This window comes from Magallana gigas, chromosome 8, assembly GCF_963853765.1.
Source record: "Magallana gigas chromosome 8, xbMagGiga1.1, whole genome shotgun sequence".
Classification (NCBI taxonomy): Eukaryota; Metazoa; Mollusca; class Bivalvia; order Ostreida; family Ostreidae; genus Magallana; species Magallana gigas.
The window spans coordinates 38922161-38939739 of NC_088860.1; the positions used below are offsets into that span (position 1 = coordinate 38922161).

Consider the following 17579-nt stretch of genomic DNA (forward strand, 5'->3'; position numbering starts at 1 on the left):
TAATCAGGTCTTTATTTACATTATGTACTTTGAAACCAGTTGATAATGATGAACTATATACGACAAGCAGTGATGACATTGAGATCGATCTAAATACGTATTTTAAAAATTCGAAGGCTATTCATAATTTTATTCTTTGAATTTATTTTTAAGTCTTTAGATCCCAATGAAACCATTTGATATTGCAAGATGCATCATTGAAACAATATACACTGTTAAACAACATGGCCTTTGTGTTTTTGCCGATACATATGAATCAGTGTATGTGTATTACTGATATAATTTCAAAAGCTATAGAGGAAATAATACCCGAATGGAGGTACATTTCAAAAACACAAATTATGCCGAACGATAATTAACGTAGAGTCTAAAACGAATCAAACCCTACACAATAAGACAACTGGACTCCAATAGAAATATATTGAATATTGATGAAATGAACTGAAGCATATAGCGCACTTGCAATTTTTAGACTGAAGTCATTCCCAACAAGTTTTCATTTAATAATTCCTAATTTTAAGTTTTCAAAAACAAACAACAAAGTTTTGGTTTCGTGTCATTAAAGCTGGATGGTACATGTATATTGAACAGAAGCATACAAATCTAGAATGTGTACAAATCGGTCAGCAATGGAAATGTAGAAACAGTAGGAATAGACAACCATAATAAGCGTACCTTTGTGCATGTATTAACTTCCTCACACCCCCCCCCCCCCTCAACAAATATAAATCAAACACACTACTACATATATTCGATTTTAGAGTTATCGTTCTTTCCTTAAGCTTGTAAAACGAGACCTTGACCGTGAAATCATTTCTACCCTAGATATTTTGATGATTTTTTTGTTTTGTTTGAAGTTTTAATTCTCTACCAATTTTTTATATTAAAGATATTTTTATACTATCCCGTTTTCCTAGTAGATACCAAATTTTACTATTGAATCCTAAGGGATTAAGTTGAAAATGCGCCAAATTTTCACAAATCTCCCCATAATTGTTGCATTTCTACACTATACATTTCTTTTACATTCATATATATGTGAAAACAGTTGTAAAAGGTCCCCACATGGTGAAATCTAAAAAATATAATCTTGACCACCGGATTTGGCTCAGGGATTATGTCAAAGTTGATTTTTTTTCAATGTCCCATCTCTTAATTTGACATTCTTCAGCAGTTATTAGCTCAGAAAATAAAGAATAGGGGCGTACAAGACGTTGTATATCCCCCACTCGGAGCAATGAAGACGAAAGAATTTCAATTCAAGTTAGAATATTAATTTCTGACTTGTATGCATTGTATTCATTATAAATTTCACGATGGAAGTCAATATTGTGATTTCATTCTATTAACACGACAGGTTTATGTTTCAAAATTAAGCTGCACACCGGTTTTTTTTTGTCTAAATCTTGGACCATTTGCTGTTCTTAATTGCAAAATTAGGTATGAATGGGTCCTGACTCCATCCTAAAAGTACTTTTCTTTAAAGAACAAGTTTATATTGATTTTTATTATTGGTGTATTAAAATGAAGTCTAGACCCATCATGGGTCAAATTTGTGATTTTCACCAAAAACGTTTTACTTTATTAAATATTTTCAAACAGTTTAATTAATTCACACGTATTCTATTGTGTCAACGTAGCTCGCTGTGATAAGCGAAGGCCCGTAGTCCATCCTGTGTTCGAATCGTATAGACGGCGTTTTATTTTCAATTCATTTTCTTTTTAAGTAAAGCCTGCTTGGCTTTTTTATTGGATTATTATGAGAACAAAATATCTATTACCATTTATATAATGACAACACTTACGTAATGTTCATAATCTGTACACACAATGTCGGATAAAAATAGGGCTAGCACAGATATGAGATCATGCTGTAATGCTTAGAAAGCATCAAATAAAACAAAAATGATAAGTAGCATGTGCATGTATTATTGTATATCACGTATTTGTCAGAGAATGCAGTTCTATATTATACATCTACTGATGCACAGTTTCAAATATAAAGATTTCTTATATGTTCATATGCCATTTCAAAATCATGGGTACGGGGGATTTTGTGTACGCTCTTGTCCTTTTAAGAAATAAAGCTATTCTAACTTCTTATGTGTTTCTTTTGATGTCTCGTCAATAAATGCTAATTAAAATAGTCGCTTTGAATAAAAAAGCGAGTCATTCTTTTTTTCGGCCTCATGATTAGTTTATAATTTTGGAAAATGATGCCGTATTAAGCGCCATTTTCGGCATTTTGCGAAAATAAAATAACAAAATAAGACAGATAATGTTAATTTTGAATTTAAAAAAATAGAAGGGAAAGATACGACTGCATGAAAATAAAAAGCTGCTCAAAGAACCACGCACTCGAACTGTTTGGCCTCGTTAAGTTGACATGCATACGTTTGTATATGTACATATTGATTATAGTTATTAAAGGGAACAATATTGGATTACAAAGCAAGGAATAAAAACGCAACATTCAATTGAGAGGCATGTAGGCATGCAGGGTGGACTAGGCAGGTGCGCGGAAAGATATAATGTAATGGAACTTACAGTTTTAGCTATTCGAGTCTATTGAAATTTTTAATTAAATTAAGTTTTCTAAACGAAATACTCAGAAAAAAAATGATTAAAATTGTAAACTAATATAATATGATATTCCAAACTTGTTACGTGTTGACTTTGTTTATAGATATATATGTGAAATACGGTACTGAGACTTAGCTGCTTCTCTCTCTCTCTCTCTCTCTCTCTCTCTCTCTCTCTCTCTCTCTCTCTCTCTCTCTCTCTCTCTCTCACACACACACATCATCTCATCACAATAATCATCAACATATTATGTACCAATGATATATTATATAAATAGTGCCTGTTTGGGAGGGTAACAGTTGAAATTGACACCCCGAGAAAACCATTGTCAACCGACGCGAAGCGGAGGTTGACAATGGTTTTCGAGGGGTGTCAATTTCAACTGTTATCCTCCCAAACAGGCACTATTTATTTTGTTATACTGAATGTCTTTTTTGAAATTTTTAAGAAAATTTTACTGCTTTTATATAGGAATAACGTGAATTCTACAGCGAACCGTACGCGCATAATTTTCGCGCATGTAACATTTTTTAATGTTACCCGTTGCCAAGTGCGTTGCTAACGCTGAGGGTAATAGTAAATATTATTAACCGCGTCTTAACCAATCAGATTTCAGTATTTAACATGAAAGTATAACAATAAGCATTATTGCACACAGTTCAAATAAAAGGACGTAACTTCAAATTTAAAGTAAAAGAATATGTTTGTTGTTAAATGATAAGATTTGGCCATTGCGAAATTTTAAGTTTTAACGGTAGAAGAAAGTTACTTACGTTGTTAAATGTATAGAATTTCTTTTCAGGACAATGTTATAATGAATAAAATTACTTTTTAAAATTGATTTTGTATACGGGGTCGATCGACCGTTATACGTCAATCTGTCCAAAGATTAGCCTACTTACCTACACACACGTCTATTATATTTTTTGTTTACGTTCACAAAATTTGGTGTTTTAAGATTATACATGTAAGTATATATCCCGATGTTTCACCACAAAAAGCCCCGAGACAGCCGATGACCTGTCTTTAATTATTATTATTTTGAATTCTGATACACCTGCTTTTTAATTAAAACAAGTTCGATAAATATTTAAAGTAATTTCACGCTTGATCGATAAATTCATAATTGGTAGAGTGATTAGAGGATTTTTTTTTATCCTCTTAAGAGGTCATTTGAAATGTGAGACATTTCTCTTAATAATCTTCTTATCGTAACGTTTTAAATTGCATTTACCCATTTACGCTGCAGTGTGCACTTCCAACAACTAAACACACCACCACTTTACACAATTAATCTCCATGCAATATCGCATATTATTGACTTCCCAAAGAAGATATCATTGAAGAAGGAAAGAAAAAGGACTCTATTTTTTACCCTTCTGAAAAGAACTGTGGGCTCCAATTTCAATTCTACAATAAGCGCTTCACGTGTGATAAATTCGGGTCACTCGTTGGCCTTTATATTAGTAGCTTGTGTACTTTTCCAATTCAAGAAACTGGAAAGTAAATTTTAAATTATCGAACTCGATTCATTGCTATCGTATTTGACATTCGTGGGTCGAGGAGAATTAATGAAGGTGAAATAGGTAAAAAAAAAATTGCGAGCCAGGTATTTACACACAATGTATATAACGTAGATATTAGTACACATATCTCTTCCTTACGTATACCTTGAGCAAGACAAATCGGGATCTCAGACAAGAAAGGCGATCCAATAACATTCCATCAGGTGTATCGATTTTATTTCTACCGGGGTGTTGTCAAATTCGAAAAATCTGTCAGCGATATTTGCTCAGCGAGTGTAAGCGATCCGATCTGTGGACATTTTGGCAAGGAGTAAAAAATGTGGACACTTTCACCACAGAGACATAGAAACGGGTAGGTATTCTTTTTGTTTAATTAATTAAGATCATTTAGCTGTCCTTTTATATGACTCTTTTTATTCATTTAGTAGTCACAGCTACAGATTACAATTGATAAGTATATTTTCTATGAGAAATAAACCCAGTATACAATATCACTAATGATATTATAAAAGTTTAAAAAAAAAAATTTGTGTTAATCTAATAACCAAAAAAAAGTATGATCGAAATTTGCAGTTTTAGGTCAAGAGGATTTCGATGAACATACTTTAGTGATTTTACCACGTCTTTTGTAAGATTCAATTATTGAAAACTACTATATCATTTAATAGATAGATCACTACTTCTAAGAAGTGATAGATACAATGTATCTTGAGATGCGTGCACATTATGTATTTGTACTTAGATAAAAAGAGTAGACCAATTGTGTAAACTTACATGTATTACCATTGTCTTTGGCTATATCTCACGCTGATGTAAGTTTCAAACGGTAAATATATATTGAGATTGTATAATTATATTACGCAGAATACATGTATTTGTACATTTATTATTTATATGTAATATGTATATCGAATATAATATACATAATAAGGCATTGTAATTGTAATATACCGGTATTATGTACAAGGAGATGGCTTTCTAAGTTTTTGGAACTTGCGTCCAATCCTTTTGGCATTAGGCAATAAAATATGTTCAACTCAACTCAAAATAATATGAATTTAATGTCGAAACTTTTTATTATTAAATCTGTCACAAAACATAAGTATATATAGACCATACATTTACTAGTGTATGTATATGATCAGAAATAAGCATGCAATTAAGTCTTATTTACAAACTTAAAAAAAAATCGGAAAAAACTTGTAATTCAATCCTTGGAATATTATATGTACATTAAATCATTACTAACCAACCATGATCGCGGTAAAGCTTTATTTTGTCAGTTCACATTTTCAGAGTATACGCCAAGATTTTGGTAATTAAACAACAGTTCTGTTTAACCGACTTATACAAATTGCAGTCAATTATACTCTAACGACACATCTTCCAAGGGTGAAATTGAATACCACAATAGAATATAGATATCCAAATGGGAACCCAAGTTGGCAATGCATTTGCACACGTGAGAAATGTTTAAATACTGGCTATTAAGCTCCCCTTCCATTTGTTGGATAGAACTGGCGTCTTCTTGTTAAATATATACATTAACGTCAATCTATTTTCAATACGTTTAAAGAAAACAGGAATCGGCAGGCTATTTGTATAGCATAGACATTTCTTTAAGAGTGGTATAATGTGTTACTGGGATTCGCGTTGAAAAAGCCCTTCTTCTCGGGTATATTAAAACCATACCCTTGTGAAAATGCACGATACGGCGTCTCAGAGATAACACTGAAAGTGGGGGGCTCGTTTTGAACAATATCTTGAGGGGTTGTATTCATTTTCTGTCTGTGTGTATTTCGTCTTTGTGAAATCTGCACGTAGTGTATATGATTTAGATATGTGGTGAGTATACAGAATTTTTTTTTAGTGTTTGTTGAAAAATTGTTTAATTAGCAACACATTTTATTGTATGATACTTTTCTCTAAACATAGAGAGAGAATATAACGAATCGCTAACCCTGTACATAAAAATACTTAATTAAAGAAATGTTTCAATGTTTCAATCATAAAAAAAATCTTTTCTATAACCGACAAATCCAAGCACACACGCACGCTAAAACTGATACGCGTACTTTGGACTGTTGATGAATGAAAGCCAAAAATAATGCGATAAAAATAATAATATTCATAAATTAAAGAAGCTGTTCCTATTTTGCTTCAATAATAAAATATTAATTTATCTTAATTAGCATACATGTACATGTTATAAAGTCATAAACTCAACGCTTTTAGATCATACTGATACGAAATCATTGAATTTATCTATTTAATATCTATTTTCTAAAATCTATTTTCAGATCACCATGTTAAAAAATCCATTTTACAACATCTCCAGTGTAGGGAGTGGAGAGAGTGTTTTCATATACCCGCTAGATGGCTCTGTTTCGCTGCTTGGATCAGGCACAAGGGATCTAGTTGTGCACCGTCTACGTCCGCCGCCAGGGGGAGTTAAACCAAAACACGTGGTACATCATGGAGTGATGAAGTACCGAACTATGGAGGATTCCAAGGCGGATAAACACAGGAAAGGGATCCTAAAGAATTCCACCGGAAGTCCGTTAAACGGACAAGATGGCTCGTTTCAAAAATTGGATGTGTCTAAAATTCAGTGTGTTCTTAAGAAAAGAAAAACGTCTGCAAATGAGAAGCATTCCAATAGTTCGCAAGGATCAAAGAGTCAGAAAAAAGTTAAATTTGACGATAAACTAAATAAACTAACAGAACTAGGCATGAAATACGCCGTGGATCCGGGCATGCGCATTCGACCGCCTGATCATACGTCACAAATCCGGCGACAACAACAAATGCAGCGAGTTTCAATTAAAAGTACGGACAAATCTCGTGACACAGTCAAAATATCGGATGTCTACGATTTGCGAGATTCATCTGAAAACAGAACAATGTCTCCCCGCTCTCTGTCAAAATCTACGTCAACAAACAGCGGAAGTGTAAATCGGCGAACATCCGGTGATTCCTATCCCCTTATTGAAGCTGAGGTGGATGACTTTGTTCGGGTAGAATTCTGTGAAGACGGAGTAATTCCAACCTATAACCCCCGCGAGGCGCCTAATCCCGCGGGTCAGGAAACTGGTAGTGGGATCCATTCGGGTGAACCTAGCAACAGACTCATCGAAAATGGCATTCCGGTTTTTACCAAAACCGGCAAATTCGTCAGGACAACGAAAGTTAACGGTAACGTACGAGAAAAGAGAAACGACAACGAGACCGACGACATTGTAAGACCGGATAAACCCAGCTATCGCTTAGCTTCAGAACCTTTCCAAAAAGTTAAAGCTGTTCCGATCCCGGCAGAATCCAAACGAGTGTCATCTGCGCAAAAGTCTTCCAGGAAAACTACAACAAATAGTTCCGGTGGTGCTAAAATCACTCGATCTAATGTGAAGCCGTTTATGTTCACTCGTTACAGTAAGGACCATGACCCCCAAACGTCACCGAACCCAATCAGTAACAGCCAGAGAAATTTCTGTGATGACGGGAAAACATACGACATCTTAAAATGGCTGACTAGCGTGAAGGAGGTTCAGACTTTGGAAGGTTTCTCGAGTTTTCACATCGAAAACGGTGTTCGCAACCCGTAGGTCACGTGATTTTAATGTATGTAGCTTATAAATAGTATCAGTATTATTACATGTAGCTGTTAACCCAGGTGCTTCTAAGTGTCTCAGCTCTGTTAATGTTTTTTGTTTACAGTTTTTGTTGAGTTTATTATTATTTATCATACATATTCAGGTTTTATTTATATTTGACTGACATATTTCTTCTTAATTTAGTATTTTTTTTTTCATTTAGTATTTAACATGATCAGTCAAATTTTTTTAGTCTTGTTGTCCCTGCATATATAATTTTAGTACTCATAATATTGAGTTTGTAAGACTTTAAATTGATAAGCACCTTCAGTTTTAAGATTTATAAAATGACAAGCTTGGCAAGAATGAGGCATTGGAAATCAACTATCATTCAAACTATTTTTTCCTTTCTCTCACTAATGAAAGCAATTTTCATTACAATTCATTTTTTTTACAATGAAAAATATGTCAGTTAAAATTGTTAAGTAAGTTAATAATTCTGGGATCAATATTTGATAAGTAGGATTGCATTACCAGGAAGCGCTTATTTTTGCGTGAAGGTTTTCCTTAATAGCGACCACCTGACCTATTTTCATTGGTTGTTCAAGTAATATGCTTTTTTGTTTGTTATTGTATCACATTTCGATCAGTAATGGTGAGAGCACAGCCATTTCATGGCACCAAATACATTCACACAATCGTGCAGCTAACTTATATACACACAACAGTCGTCAAAATTCAAACTGTTTTGTAAAAAAAAAAGTGGGAAGGAATGTAAGTTATTTTAACTTTTTATATTAGAGTTATTGTCCAATGTATTGCATCGCCATAAGACTGAATGCTGATTTCTGTTCTTCATTTTCGCCATTTTCTTTTAAAGAACAATTTTCAGCATACACTTTATTATGTCTGTCAGCTTATGAAAACACAGTGTTAGCGTCATCATCCAATGTCCATCGCCATAAGACTGCTGGCTGTGAATGGTGATTTCTGTTCTTTATTTTCGCCATTTTCTTTTAAAGAACAATTCTCAGCATACACTGTAATATGTCAGCTCATGAAAACACAATGCATTGCTTGGTCGGTATCTTGTTCTTTATTTCTTTTTCGTACAAAGAACGATAATCCAAGCTTGCTCTGTGTCAATTTGTATGTGCAGAGTTGTCATTCTTCTGTTTTGCTTTTGTTGAAGAACACACAACTGATCTGCCATGAAAACCCGAATTTCTAGATATTCAATTTTGAAGATTTTTTCAAAATTGTACTTAACATATTTACAAAAAATGAGTTATTATTTATTTTAACGTGATATATAATCCCTTTTCCAAACTTTATTTTAACAGAATTTTACGATAGACATCTAGTCGAATATCAACAATTAAATTGAATAAAAAATCAGTTAATATCTTAACTCCCGGATCGGTATATTTTCGACAGAAATATATAAAAAGAATACATGTATATTTTCGTGTAGATAAGTACAATTGTTACATGAACATTTTGCACTGTCTCACATTCTTTCGATGTAATTTGTATGTGATGTCAATTGATGGAAATGTTTTATTCTTTGTACACATTTGTTTTGTTTTTTTTAATTATTTCATAAACTTTTGAATAAATATATATGACTAGTTCTGTCTGCGTATTTTATCAAACATAAGACCAGTATTAATTCTACATAATTTGACATATCAGCGTTTTGAAATATATATATATATCTGTGTTTGTGTGTGTGTGTGCAGTGTCGTATCTTTTTTCCAACCATTTAACTTCTGACACTTACATGTAGCCAAAATGTACGTTTCTTATTTCGTTAAAAATGAAAAACTTGTGTTTCAAACCAACCTATTCATTGCAAAAAAAAACAAAAAACAAAACAAACAAATAAAAAAAATAATTATAAATGATTAATGTATTATTTGTTGAGATTGTCTTTTTGAAACCGAATGAAAAATAAGTATATCATTATAAATTGCAGGTTCTTCTTTTTTGCGTATAATTTTTTTGGTCAATTTTTATATGGTTGCTTTTGAAAGAAAATATTAATAGAAGCCTCGATCAAAAAAAAATAATGGCAGTATACCCACATGGTAAAGCCGTATGAGAGCGTCAGAAAGAGTGATGAGTTTTCCCCTTACAGAAATTTCAGGTTGTACATTTATACCCGGGACTCTCCGAGGAGAATCGAAATTTTGAATGAGGCTCGACCGTGCGACGAAGGCAACGGGAGCCCCAAAGTTCATAGAATGTGTGCGTTATAGGGACACTGTCCGTAACAGATCGGCCGGACCAATCAGCGATCAATGTTCTGACGTGTCACCAGGACACACGCTCCACCGTCATCAAAGATTTGTATGTTTATATATACAATACCTTTATAAGTTATTCTAATTAATTGCTCTTATCATTTACATATGCTTGAGAATTTTTTTGTTATTTCTCTATTTTAAGAGTGGCTAATCTAAATTGTATGAGAATTGTAAGAGAAAAAGAAATTAAATCTATATTCTTGACGAATAGAAATTTATAAAAAGTTAAATTTAGATTGTTAAATGCTAAATGTGGTATGTTTTATCGGAGTTCCATTGTCATAAGTAATCCAGAGTTACCCCCCGTTTGCACGTAAATTGATGCACATGTAGTGCCCGTACATGTACATCCAATTGAAATGCAGAAGCCGGGATAAGTGGATTAAATTGTAATTACATGTGTATGTACATAACTGACGACAACTTTGTTACTGTTTTTGGACAATTAAGTGTACATTCGTTATGACCAGCTCGATACATACATAAACATAAGTATATGTGTAAATATGCGCCGGTTAGAAACGATGATCAGTGATTAATATATGTATTTTCACCAAGAGTGTTTACAACTATTGATATATTGCCATAAATATGCATTGCTCTGAAAACATTGAAAAACACGATTCTTAAAAACGTGTACGTGTCAATGAAACCGATTGCTTACATGTACTAGACTTACGGCCAATTAAAAAAATCGATTATTTTCCACATATTGTAATCTGAAATGTGTCAAATTAATAACAGCAAATTCATAATTGTTATCATAGATCATTTTATGCGAGAAAAACCATTCTATGAGACTGTAAATATTTACGATTAAAGTTCTTTTGTAAAATACAGCTTGGCTACAAATAATTCTTTTAAAAAGATTTCATTTTCTTTTTAAAGATAGGGAATCTATAACATAAAACTGGGTTTAATAAATGTTCTTTTTTTTTGGATTTTCTAAATCTAAATGTTTGTTTTTTTTGGTGTTTTCATAATTTTCAAGCCAAAAGATATTGTAATACATGTACCCCACCGTATATATATATCTTGAAGCCCTACTCATTTATATATATATATCTTACACTGCGAAATTAAGGTAGGTCCCTTCTCAGGCGTTGTTTTCGAAGTTTTTTCCTCTTGAAATTAATAGGTTAACAACTTGTGTAATTAAATTTTCGAAAAAGTTCATGTCCTAACCAGTTAATTTTCTGACCAGAATTCTCTACAATATTTTTTTGCTTGTCAAGATTTTTTAGATGAGTCTGGCCTCGCCACTTCCAAATTGAAAAACAATGTTACGTGCTCTGTAAAAGCAACGTGAACAATACAGTCACCTTAATCACATGTTCACAGGTAGCTTTTGAAAGCACAGAAGACTTTCTTAAAGTGAAAACTGAGTCCTTCCTCCAATACACCAATATACTGTAGCCCCCATTGGAGATCATAAAATTTTTAATTCATAATTAACACTGTGCCGGATAAATATGCCAGTGCCAAAGTGGCATTTTTGCACCCGCTTAAGATGCAGTTTCGGAAAAATCCATGTATACCAAATGATAGACCATTGTCTACAGAGTATATAACCACTTTGGTTTTTAGTGTGTTTCACCTGACAGGTGAGATACCGGTATTTACCTTTAAAAATTAATATCCCATCGGAAAATGATAATTCCCATAGGAGAGTTGACTCTCCTAAAGGAAATATTGACAATCCTATAGGATTTTTAAAAAGTCCTGTAGGAATTATATTTCCTGTAGGAGAATGGTAATTCCTGTAGGAATTTGATTCAGCCATAAAAGTTTTCCTATCGGAATTTATCAAATCCTATCGGAATTGAAATTCCTGTAGGAAGTTCTTGTATTCCGATAGGAAATTTAAAATTACCTATAGGAATATTGATTTTCCTATGGGAAAAATTATTTTCCTATAGGAATTTATTTTTGAAAGGTAAATATCTTACCTGACAGGTGAGATACACTGATTAACTCTTTAAGCAATGGTCTATCATATGGCATATTTGAAGTTTTCGATATATGCAGCTTAAGCGGGTGCAAAAATGCCACCTTGGCACTGGCATAAGTATCCGGCACAGTGTTAATTAAGAAATCTTAAACACTCCTCTTGCATATTCTAATAGCGTTACTTACGAATTTTAAAAAGATTTATTATTAATGCTCTTAACTTTTCCATTTCGACTTTTGAATTTTTGAAATTGATCTACTATCCAACCTTTTAATTGTTATACTCTCTCTCTCTCTCTCTCTCTCTCTCTCTTTCTCTCTCTCTCTCTCTCTCTCTCTCTCTCTCTCTCTCTCTCTCTCTCTCTCTCTCTCTCTCTCTCTCTCTCCTGACATTGACCGAAAATTATGTTAGGTCAAAACACTGCCCAGCGTTTCATTAATTTAAAACAGACCCCGTACCCATACTTGTTGATTGGAGATAACCCACGGCGGTGTGTTAAACTGAAACAGACTTATTAAACGGGGACTTGGGGGGATTACGGCAACACTAAACATTTGTACAAGTCCGGGTATCGCTCAAATTCAAACAGTTTAAACAAAAGTAGCACATTCGTGCATTTCAGATACGTTATCGGGATTTTTCATTTTGCCAATTTCCACTTTCATTCACGATGTCCAAAAGCTTCAGATTAGAAAGAATAAATGAAATGTGGATGTTTGGAGGGGCTAGGTTGCTTGGTAAATAACAACTACTCACTAACGGTAGCGACGTTGCTCCAGTATTTCAAACAAGTGGCGTAAAGATTATTGTGACAGAGGAAAGTCGGACCAAATCCAAGCAATCGCCCAAAACGCACGAATTTTCGACGACAAAATGTCAATATTTTGGAAACACTTATAATTCTCGAAAGGTAAGGAATTTTGTTTTCGAAATCAATAGCAAAAAAATATGGTGATTAAGAAAAGTCCCGATATAGTAATGGTTGTTACAGATTAGCGTTCAAAATGTACTGAGAAAGAAAAAAAATGTCTTGAAAAAAAAGGTTTCATTAACTATCAAAATGTCGCAAATGCGTGACAAGTCTAATGTCGGGTAAGAAAAATGAATCACTTTAAAACCTAGTCGTCATTCAACACTCTAAAAATTGTTAAAAGAAAACGTATACACTATCTCAATATAAAAAGGGAAAGTAAATTTGCTTGTATGGTGTACATGATTTTTTTGTCGCTCTCTCGAGGAAATTGTAGATCATTTGTCAATAAATTTTGAAAGGCGGTTTAACGCGAGTAAACATTGGATTGTTTGGGAAGACCCTGGAAATAGATCAAATGTAGACAGGAAAGTAGGCAATCACTCTAAACCTAATTACTATCGGGGGACAAAATGACAAAAAGGTGTATCGAGTAGGAACACACGGTATTTCCGAGATGGACATTGAAAGGGCGAGCCATTATGATGTTTATCATTCGTCAATTCTCGATTTCCCCCGAATCTGTGAGTAGATAAAATGTATACACTTTTTGATATATTTTTTTTAAAACTTTAACTCCGTCATTTTTTGTTTTGGTTTGTTTGTTTAATCGATATTATATGAGGTTGTGATATAGCCTTCATAACTAGAACTTTTGATATTAAACATATATCGTTTGACAACATATATGCGAAATAATAAATATTTCGCATTTTTGTAATATATTGAAACATATTTGAAATTTGAAAGTGTTAAATGTTTATCGCATTTTTAAATGTTTTGAACCTATCATTCAAACTTAATTCTTCACTTTAATTGAAAACAGTCCATACCAGAAGTTGATGAGAGAGAGAGAGAGAGAGAGAGAGAGAGAGAGAGAGAGAGGGGGGAGAGAGAGAGAAAGAGAGTGAAAGAAAGAAAGAGAGGGATTACTCTAACACAAAATTTATTTACGGAAGACTACTTTAAAATCCAAAGTGCTTTATGTTTTGGGATCAAATAGAACCCAATGCATTATGATATGGCGGTCTAACGAAAACAATTCACCAATGGTAGAAACGCAGTCAATTTAATACCACGTATATTTAGTGAAAGTTCTCAAAATGTTTACTCTGAGGACAAATAACAAGACTTATTGGAAACAAAAGGTCAACGCTGGTAAATGTTCATTACCAGGGGTTGTACATATATATGCAATCTAATCCCCAGTAATCCTTATTGAATATTTAAAGGCATTATATTAACTGTGTATCCGAAACTATAAACAATGGAAGGACTTCCAGTTAAACGCGAGACAGATAGATTGCTATGAAGGGTATCACCTTCACTTTTGTGGAGTTTTGTTTGTAAGATTTTGAGTCTGACACCCCTAACACACTTTGTAGACGATAAACGAGGATATTTAATGGATTTTCTTGCGATAAATAGAGGTAAGAATTTGAAATTTGAAAACGAGATCTAATAGATATGAGAATGAATGAATAAAGAAAAAAAAGGGATTTTCATTTTATTTAATTTTTCTTCATTTAGATTTATTAGTCTTTTTATAAATAGCCCACACATATAAGTCTATATACTTATCCTATTATGACCAGAAATCTGGAAGGCACTTGCATTGAGATATGTATAACTTAGCCTCAACGCCGTGTCATGAATGCTTGATATGTTTCGTTCCAAGCTTTCCATCTTCATTCTAAAACAGTCCCAAGATTCTTATCCACCAACCTCGTTCCTTACGATAATAAAAACCGATTTGATTTGATATTAATTACAGCATGGCCCGGATTAATTACCAGCCGATATTTCGCCCGCCAAGCCGCCATTTTATCTCTGTGATTCAGAGTCAAGAGATTTAGCTACTTTTATGGTAAATCGATACACCATCTGAGAGGTTCCGCTTCCTACTGTAGGACCACAAGACACTTTAAGGGTGTTTTATGAGAATGTCGACTGTTGTTTCTTTCATTTATCACCAATGTTATTATTTTTCCCTCTTTGTTATAATTGTTGAGGAGAAAACATTATTGCCAATTACATCACTTGGATTTTTCACATCTCTCAGTATAATAATCATGCTTATAAATTTTAAAGTTCATAATTTTTCACCTTTCATCTTTCATCAATTTTTTGCTAAAATAATGTTAATCACTTCAGGTAATTGCACATGAAAATGACAAAAACAGTTTACGGTAAATTCGAATTTTTTTTTTAATAGATATGTCAACGACATGTTGGTCGCTATGGCAACGAATGCCGCCTCGCTATCAGTTAACTTCCAGGAGGGAGGAATTAGATCTCGCAGATGAGCGCTGTAGAACGCCCGGTCCGACCCCTCGGGGTCAGCGACAGAGTGCGAGCAGAGGAGCAAGCACTACGGCGACACGAACCACTTTCACCGACATTCCTCCGAGAAATTCTCGTGACGTCACAGGAAATGGAAAACGGTCACAGTTTCCAAACCGAAAGTCTGGATACATAGACCATTTCAAAACCCAACAGCGTGTGAACTCCGCCAAAGTGAAATTTTCATCAAACCCTCCGACCTCGCCCTTTTCTCCCCGCGAGAGGGCGTCCACCGCGCCGCAATTTCCGGTAACAAAATTAGAGAACTCGGTGTCTGGACAAGAACTATCTGCCTCAAATGTGCAGGATATCTGCAGCGAACATAAAGCGACAGGAGGGCGTATCCGTGCGCCAACAGTTCGTCCGAAACACGCTATTACAGACTTGGATGAGGCAACGGCTCTCCTCACAGAAAACAAATCCGTTTTAAAAGACACGTCTCAAAGACGATTGAATGTTCGCGAGACGACTGAAGGCACCATGTATATTGACAATGGGAAAGTGTTCTTTATAAAGAGGTCTAGACATGATCCTACGAACTTGCTGAAGTCCCGGACTACGGACGGGGGCTTCCTCGCAAGCATTCGGAAAGACTATCTCAAAAAGTCAAAATACATTGCTACCAAAGGTGAAAAACTAGAACAAGAGGACAGCCCAACGCTACAGCACGAACGAGTTTACTACAACCAAAAAGTAGGGCATATTCTGGACTATTACAGCCGAGACGACGAAGACCGGATGTCGATTGATGACCTTGCCAAATACACAAGGTCATCACCCCGAACGGCTTTCTCGCGGAGTGTGTCTCCTCGGAGTTCAAAGGTCAGGAAGTTGTACTTCGCGCCGGATCAGGACGAACTTAGCCCACGAAGATCTCCAGATTTGTTAGAAGATCCAAATATCAACTCGTATATGAAGGTCAATTTTCAATCCAAGCTTCACGACCGGAAGTTCTATTTGCGCACGCCAAACAAACCGGAACTGCACAATTTGTCCACCACAGATATCGATAATTGTAAATGTGGAATATGTAAAATAGAAATGCAACTCTCTTTGATGGAAAAACTAGGGATCGGTTATCCGTTTGCAAAGCAGGTCGATCTTCAGAAGCAGACGATACTAGAAAGTACTACGCAAAAGGCAGCAGACGAAAACCGGGACATCGAAAGGGGAGGTCCAATCCCCGAAGTGGAGGAAATAACAACTGATGGAGCAAAAACATCAGCGGGGGCCGCTGAAAACATCAACCATCCGGAAAACAGTTCTATCACCATCACTGTTCCGGGAATGAACATAGAAAGGGAGGGAACTCAAACCGAATCTATGGTTGACACTTCTAGAAATCTTCAGCCAACACCTTTACCCAGTGCACTTATCGATTAGCATCTTAATGTGAAACAAATACATGTACTGCACATGCATTTAGTATTAAGTGTTTAGTTTTCAGAACTCGGTACACGGGTTCTTTTAAAAAAACTCTAACTTATTTGCTCCTGTACATATGGAAATTACAATGCCTTCATTACACTGTTCAAAACACTTCAAAGATCCATCTTTTTCTTTAATTCTAAACCAACCAAATAACAACAATTATTTCTTTCTCAATGCAGCTGTCTCTCTGGCTATCAGTTCAACTTTAGTAGATTCATTGCGTCGAATATTTTTGTTGTATTTTTTAATGATGAATTTAAATCTTTCTTTAATTGATTATAATATGTTTTTAATGACAATGTCACTTTTCCTATATTTACTGCATGCGCGCCCTGTGTGTTATTTTGATATTATTCAATAGTGCTAGTAGAACTAGCTGTTTTTGATTTTTCTTATGTTTGAAACGTGGATAAAATAAAATATGCCATAACATTCAACAAGCATTGATAATTTATCATTTAGTTTGCAGGGAAGACAACTCTAACACGATTACATAAACGTAATGAAAACAATGTGAAACTCCGGTACCACTGGTAATTTATTGTATTTCAGTTATGTATTCGTGCACTCTCTTTATCGTTTTAAAATGCTTTTAACGATTGAATTATTTGTAATAATATTAAAAAAACCAAATCCAGTCGAAAAATTAACTGCAGTGTTAAACTGATTATAAAAAAGTTTAATGAAGGAAGCTGAAAAAAAATCGTTTGGAGATTATAAAATTTGTGGTGATGCTTTACTATGTAAAACACCCATCTGTGTAGACTTTTTTGTCCACAGCATCCATTATATTTATTGTATTTTATACATGCGTGAATTCAGAATTTTTTCTCCCGCAGGGGGGGGGGGGCTGTTCCGAAAGAAATTATGATTGCC

General features: G+C 34.3%; 2 protein-coding genes across 5 annotated transcripts; both read left to right on the forward strand.

The window, feature by feature from the left end:
• Window positions 1-3899: 3899 nt before the first annotated feature.
• LOC105322026 (uncharacterized) lies at window positions 3900-8074 on the forward strand. Of its 2 annotated transcripts, none has more exons than XM_011420541.4 (2): window positions 3900-4461; window positions 6410-8074. In XM_011420541.4, exon 2 carries the CDS (start codon window positions 6416-6418, stop codon window positions 7709-7711), a length of 1296 nt encoding a protein of 431 aa, XP_011418843.3. In that variant the 5' UTR covers window positions 3900-4461; window positions 6410-6415; the 3' UTR covers window positions 7712-8074. The 2 variants fall into 2 exon arrangements, with proteins under 2 accessions (XP_011418843.3, XP_034318343.2); XM_034462452.2 differs by lacking the exon at window positions 3900-4461 and adding an exon at window positions 5388-5954.
• A 4465-nt stretch (window positions 8075-12539) lies between these two features.
• LOC105322027 (uncharacterized) lies at window positions 12540-17126 on the forward strand. Of its 3 annotated transcripts, none has more exons than XM_011420545.4 (2): window positions 12540-12869; window positions 15145-17126. In XM_011420545.4, the coding sequence occupies exon 2, from the start codon at window positions 15147-15149 to the stop codon at window positions 16653-16655; it is 1509 nt and encodes a 502-aa protein (XP_011418847.3). In that variant the 5' UTR covers window positions 12540-12869; window positions 15145-15146; the 3' UTR covers window positions 16656-17126. The 3 variants fall into 3 exon arrangements, with proteins under 3 accessions (XP_011418847.3, XP_011418845.3, XP_011418846.3); XM_011420543.4 differs by lacking the exon at window positions 12540-12869 and adding an exon at window positions 13193-13453; XM_011420544.4 differs by lacking the exon at window positions 12540-12869 and adding an exon at window positions 14034-14359.
• Window positions 17127-17579: the final 453 nt, after the last annotated feature.

Excerpts from the sequence above, each read along its gene's own strand:
- LOC105322026 (XM_011420541.4), top strand. The coding sequence starts at position 6,416 with ATGTTAAAAAATCCATTTTACAACATCTCCAGTGTAGGGAGTGGAGAG.
- LOC105322027 (XM_011420543.4), top strand. The coding sequence starts at position 13,387 with ATGGACATTGAAAGGGCGAGCCATTATGATGTTTATCATTCGTCAATT. Across the intron at positions 13,454-15,144 it reads TCTCGATTTCCCCCGAATCT|ATATGTCAACGACATGTTGG; the intron begins GTGAGTAGATAA and ends TTTTTTTAATAG.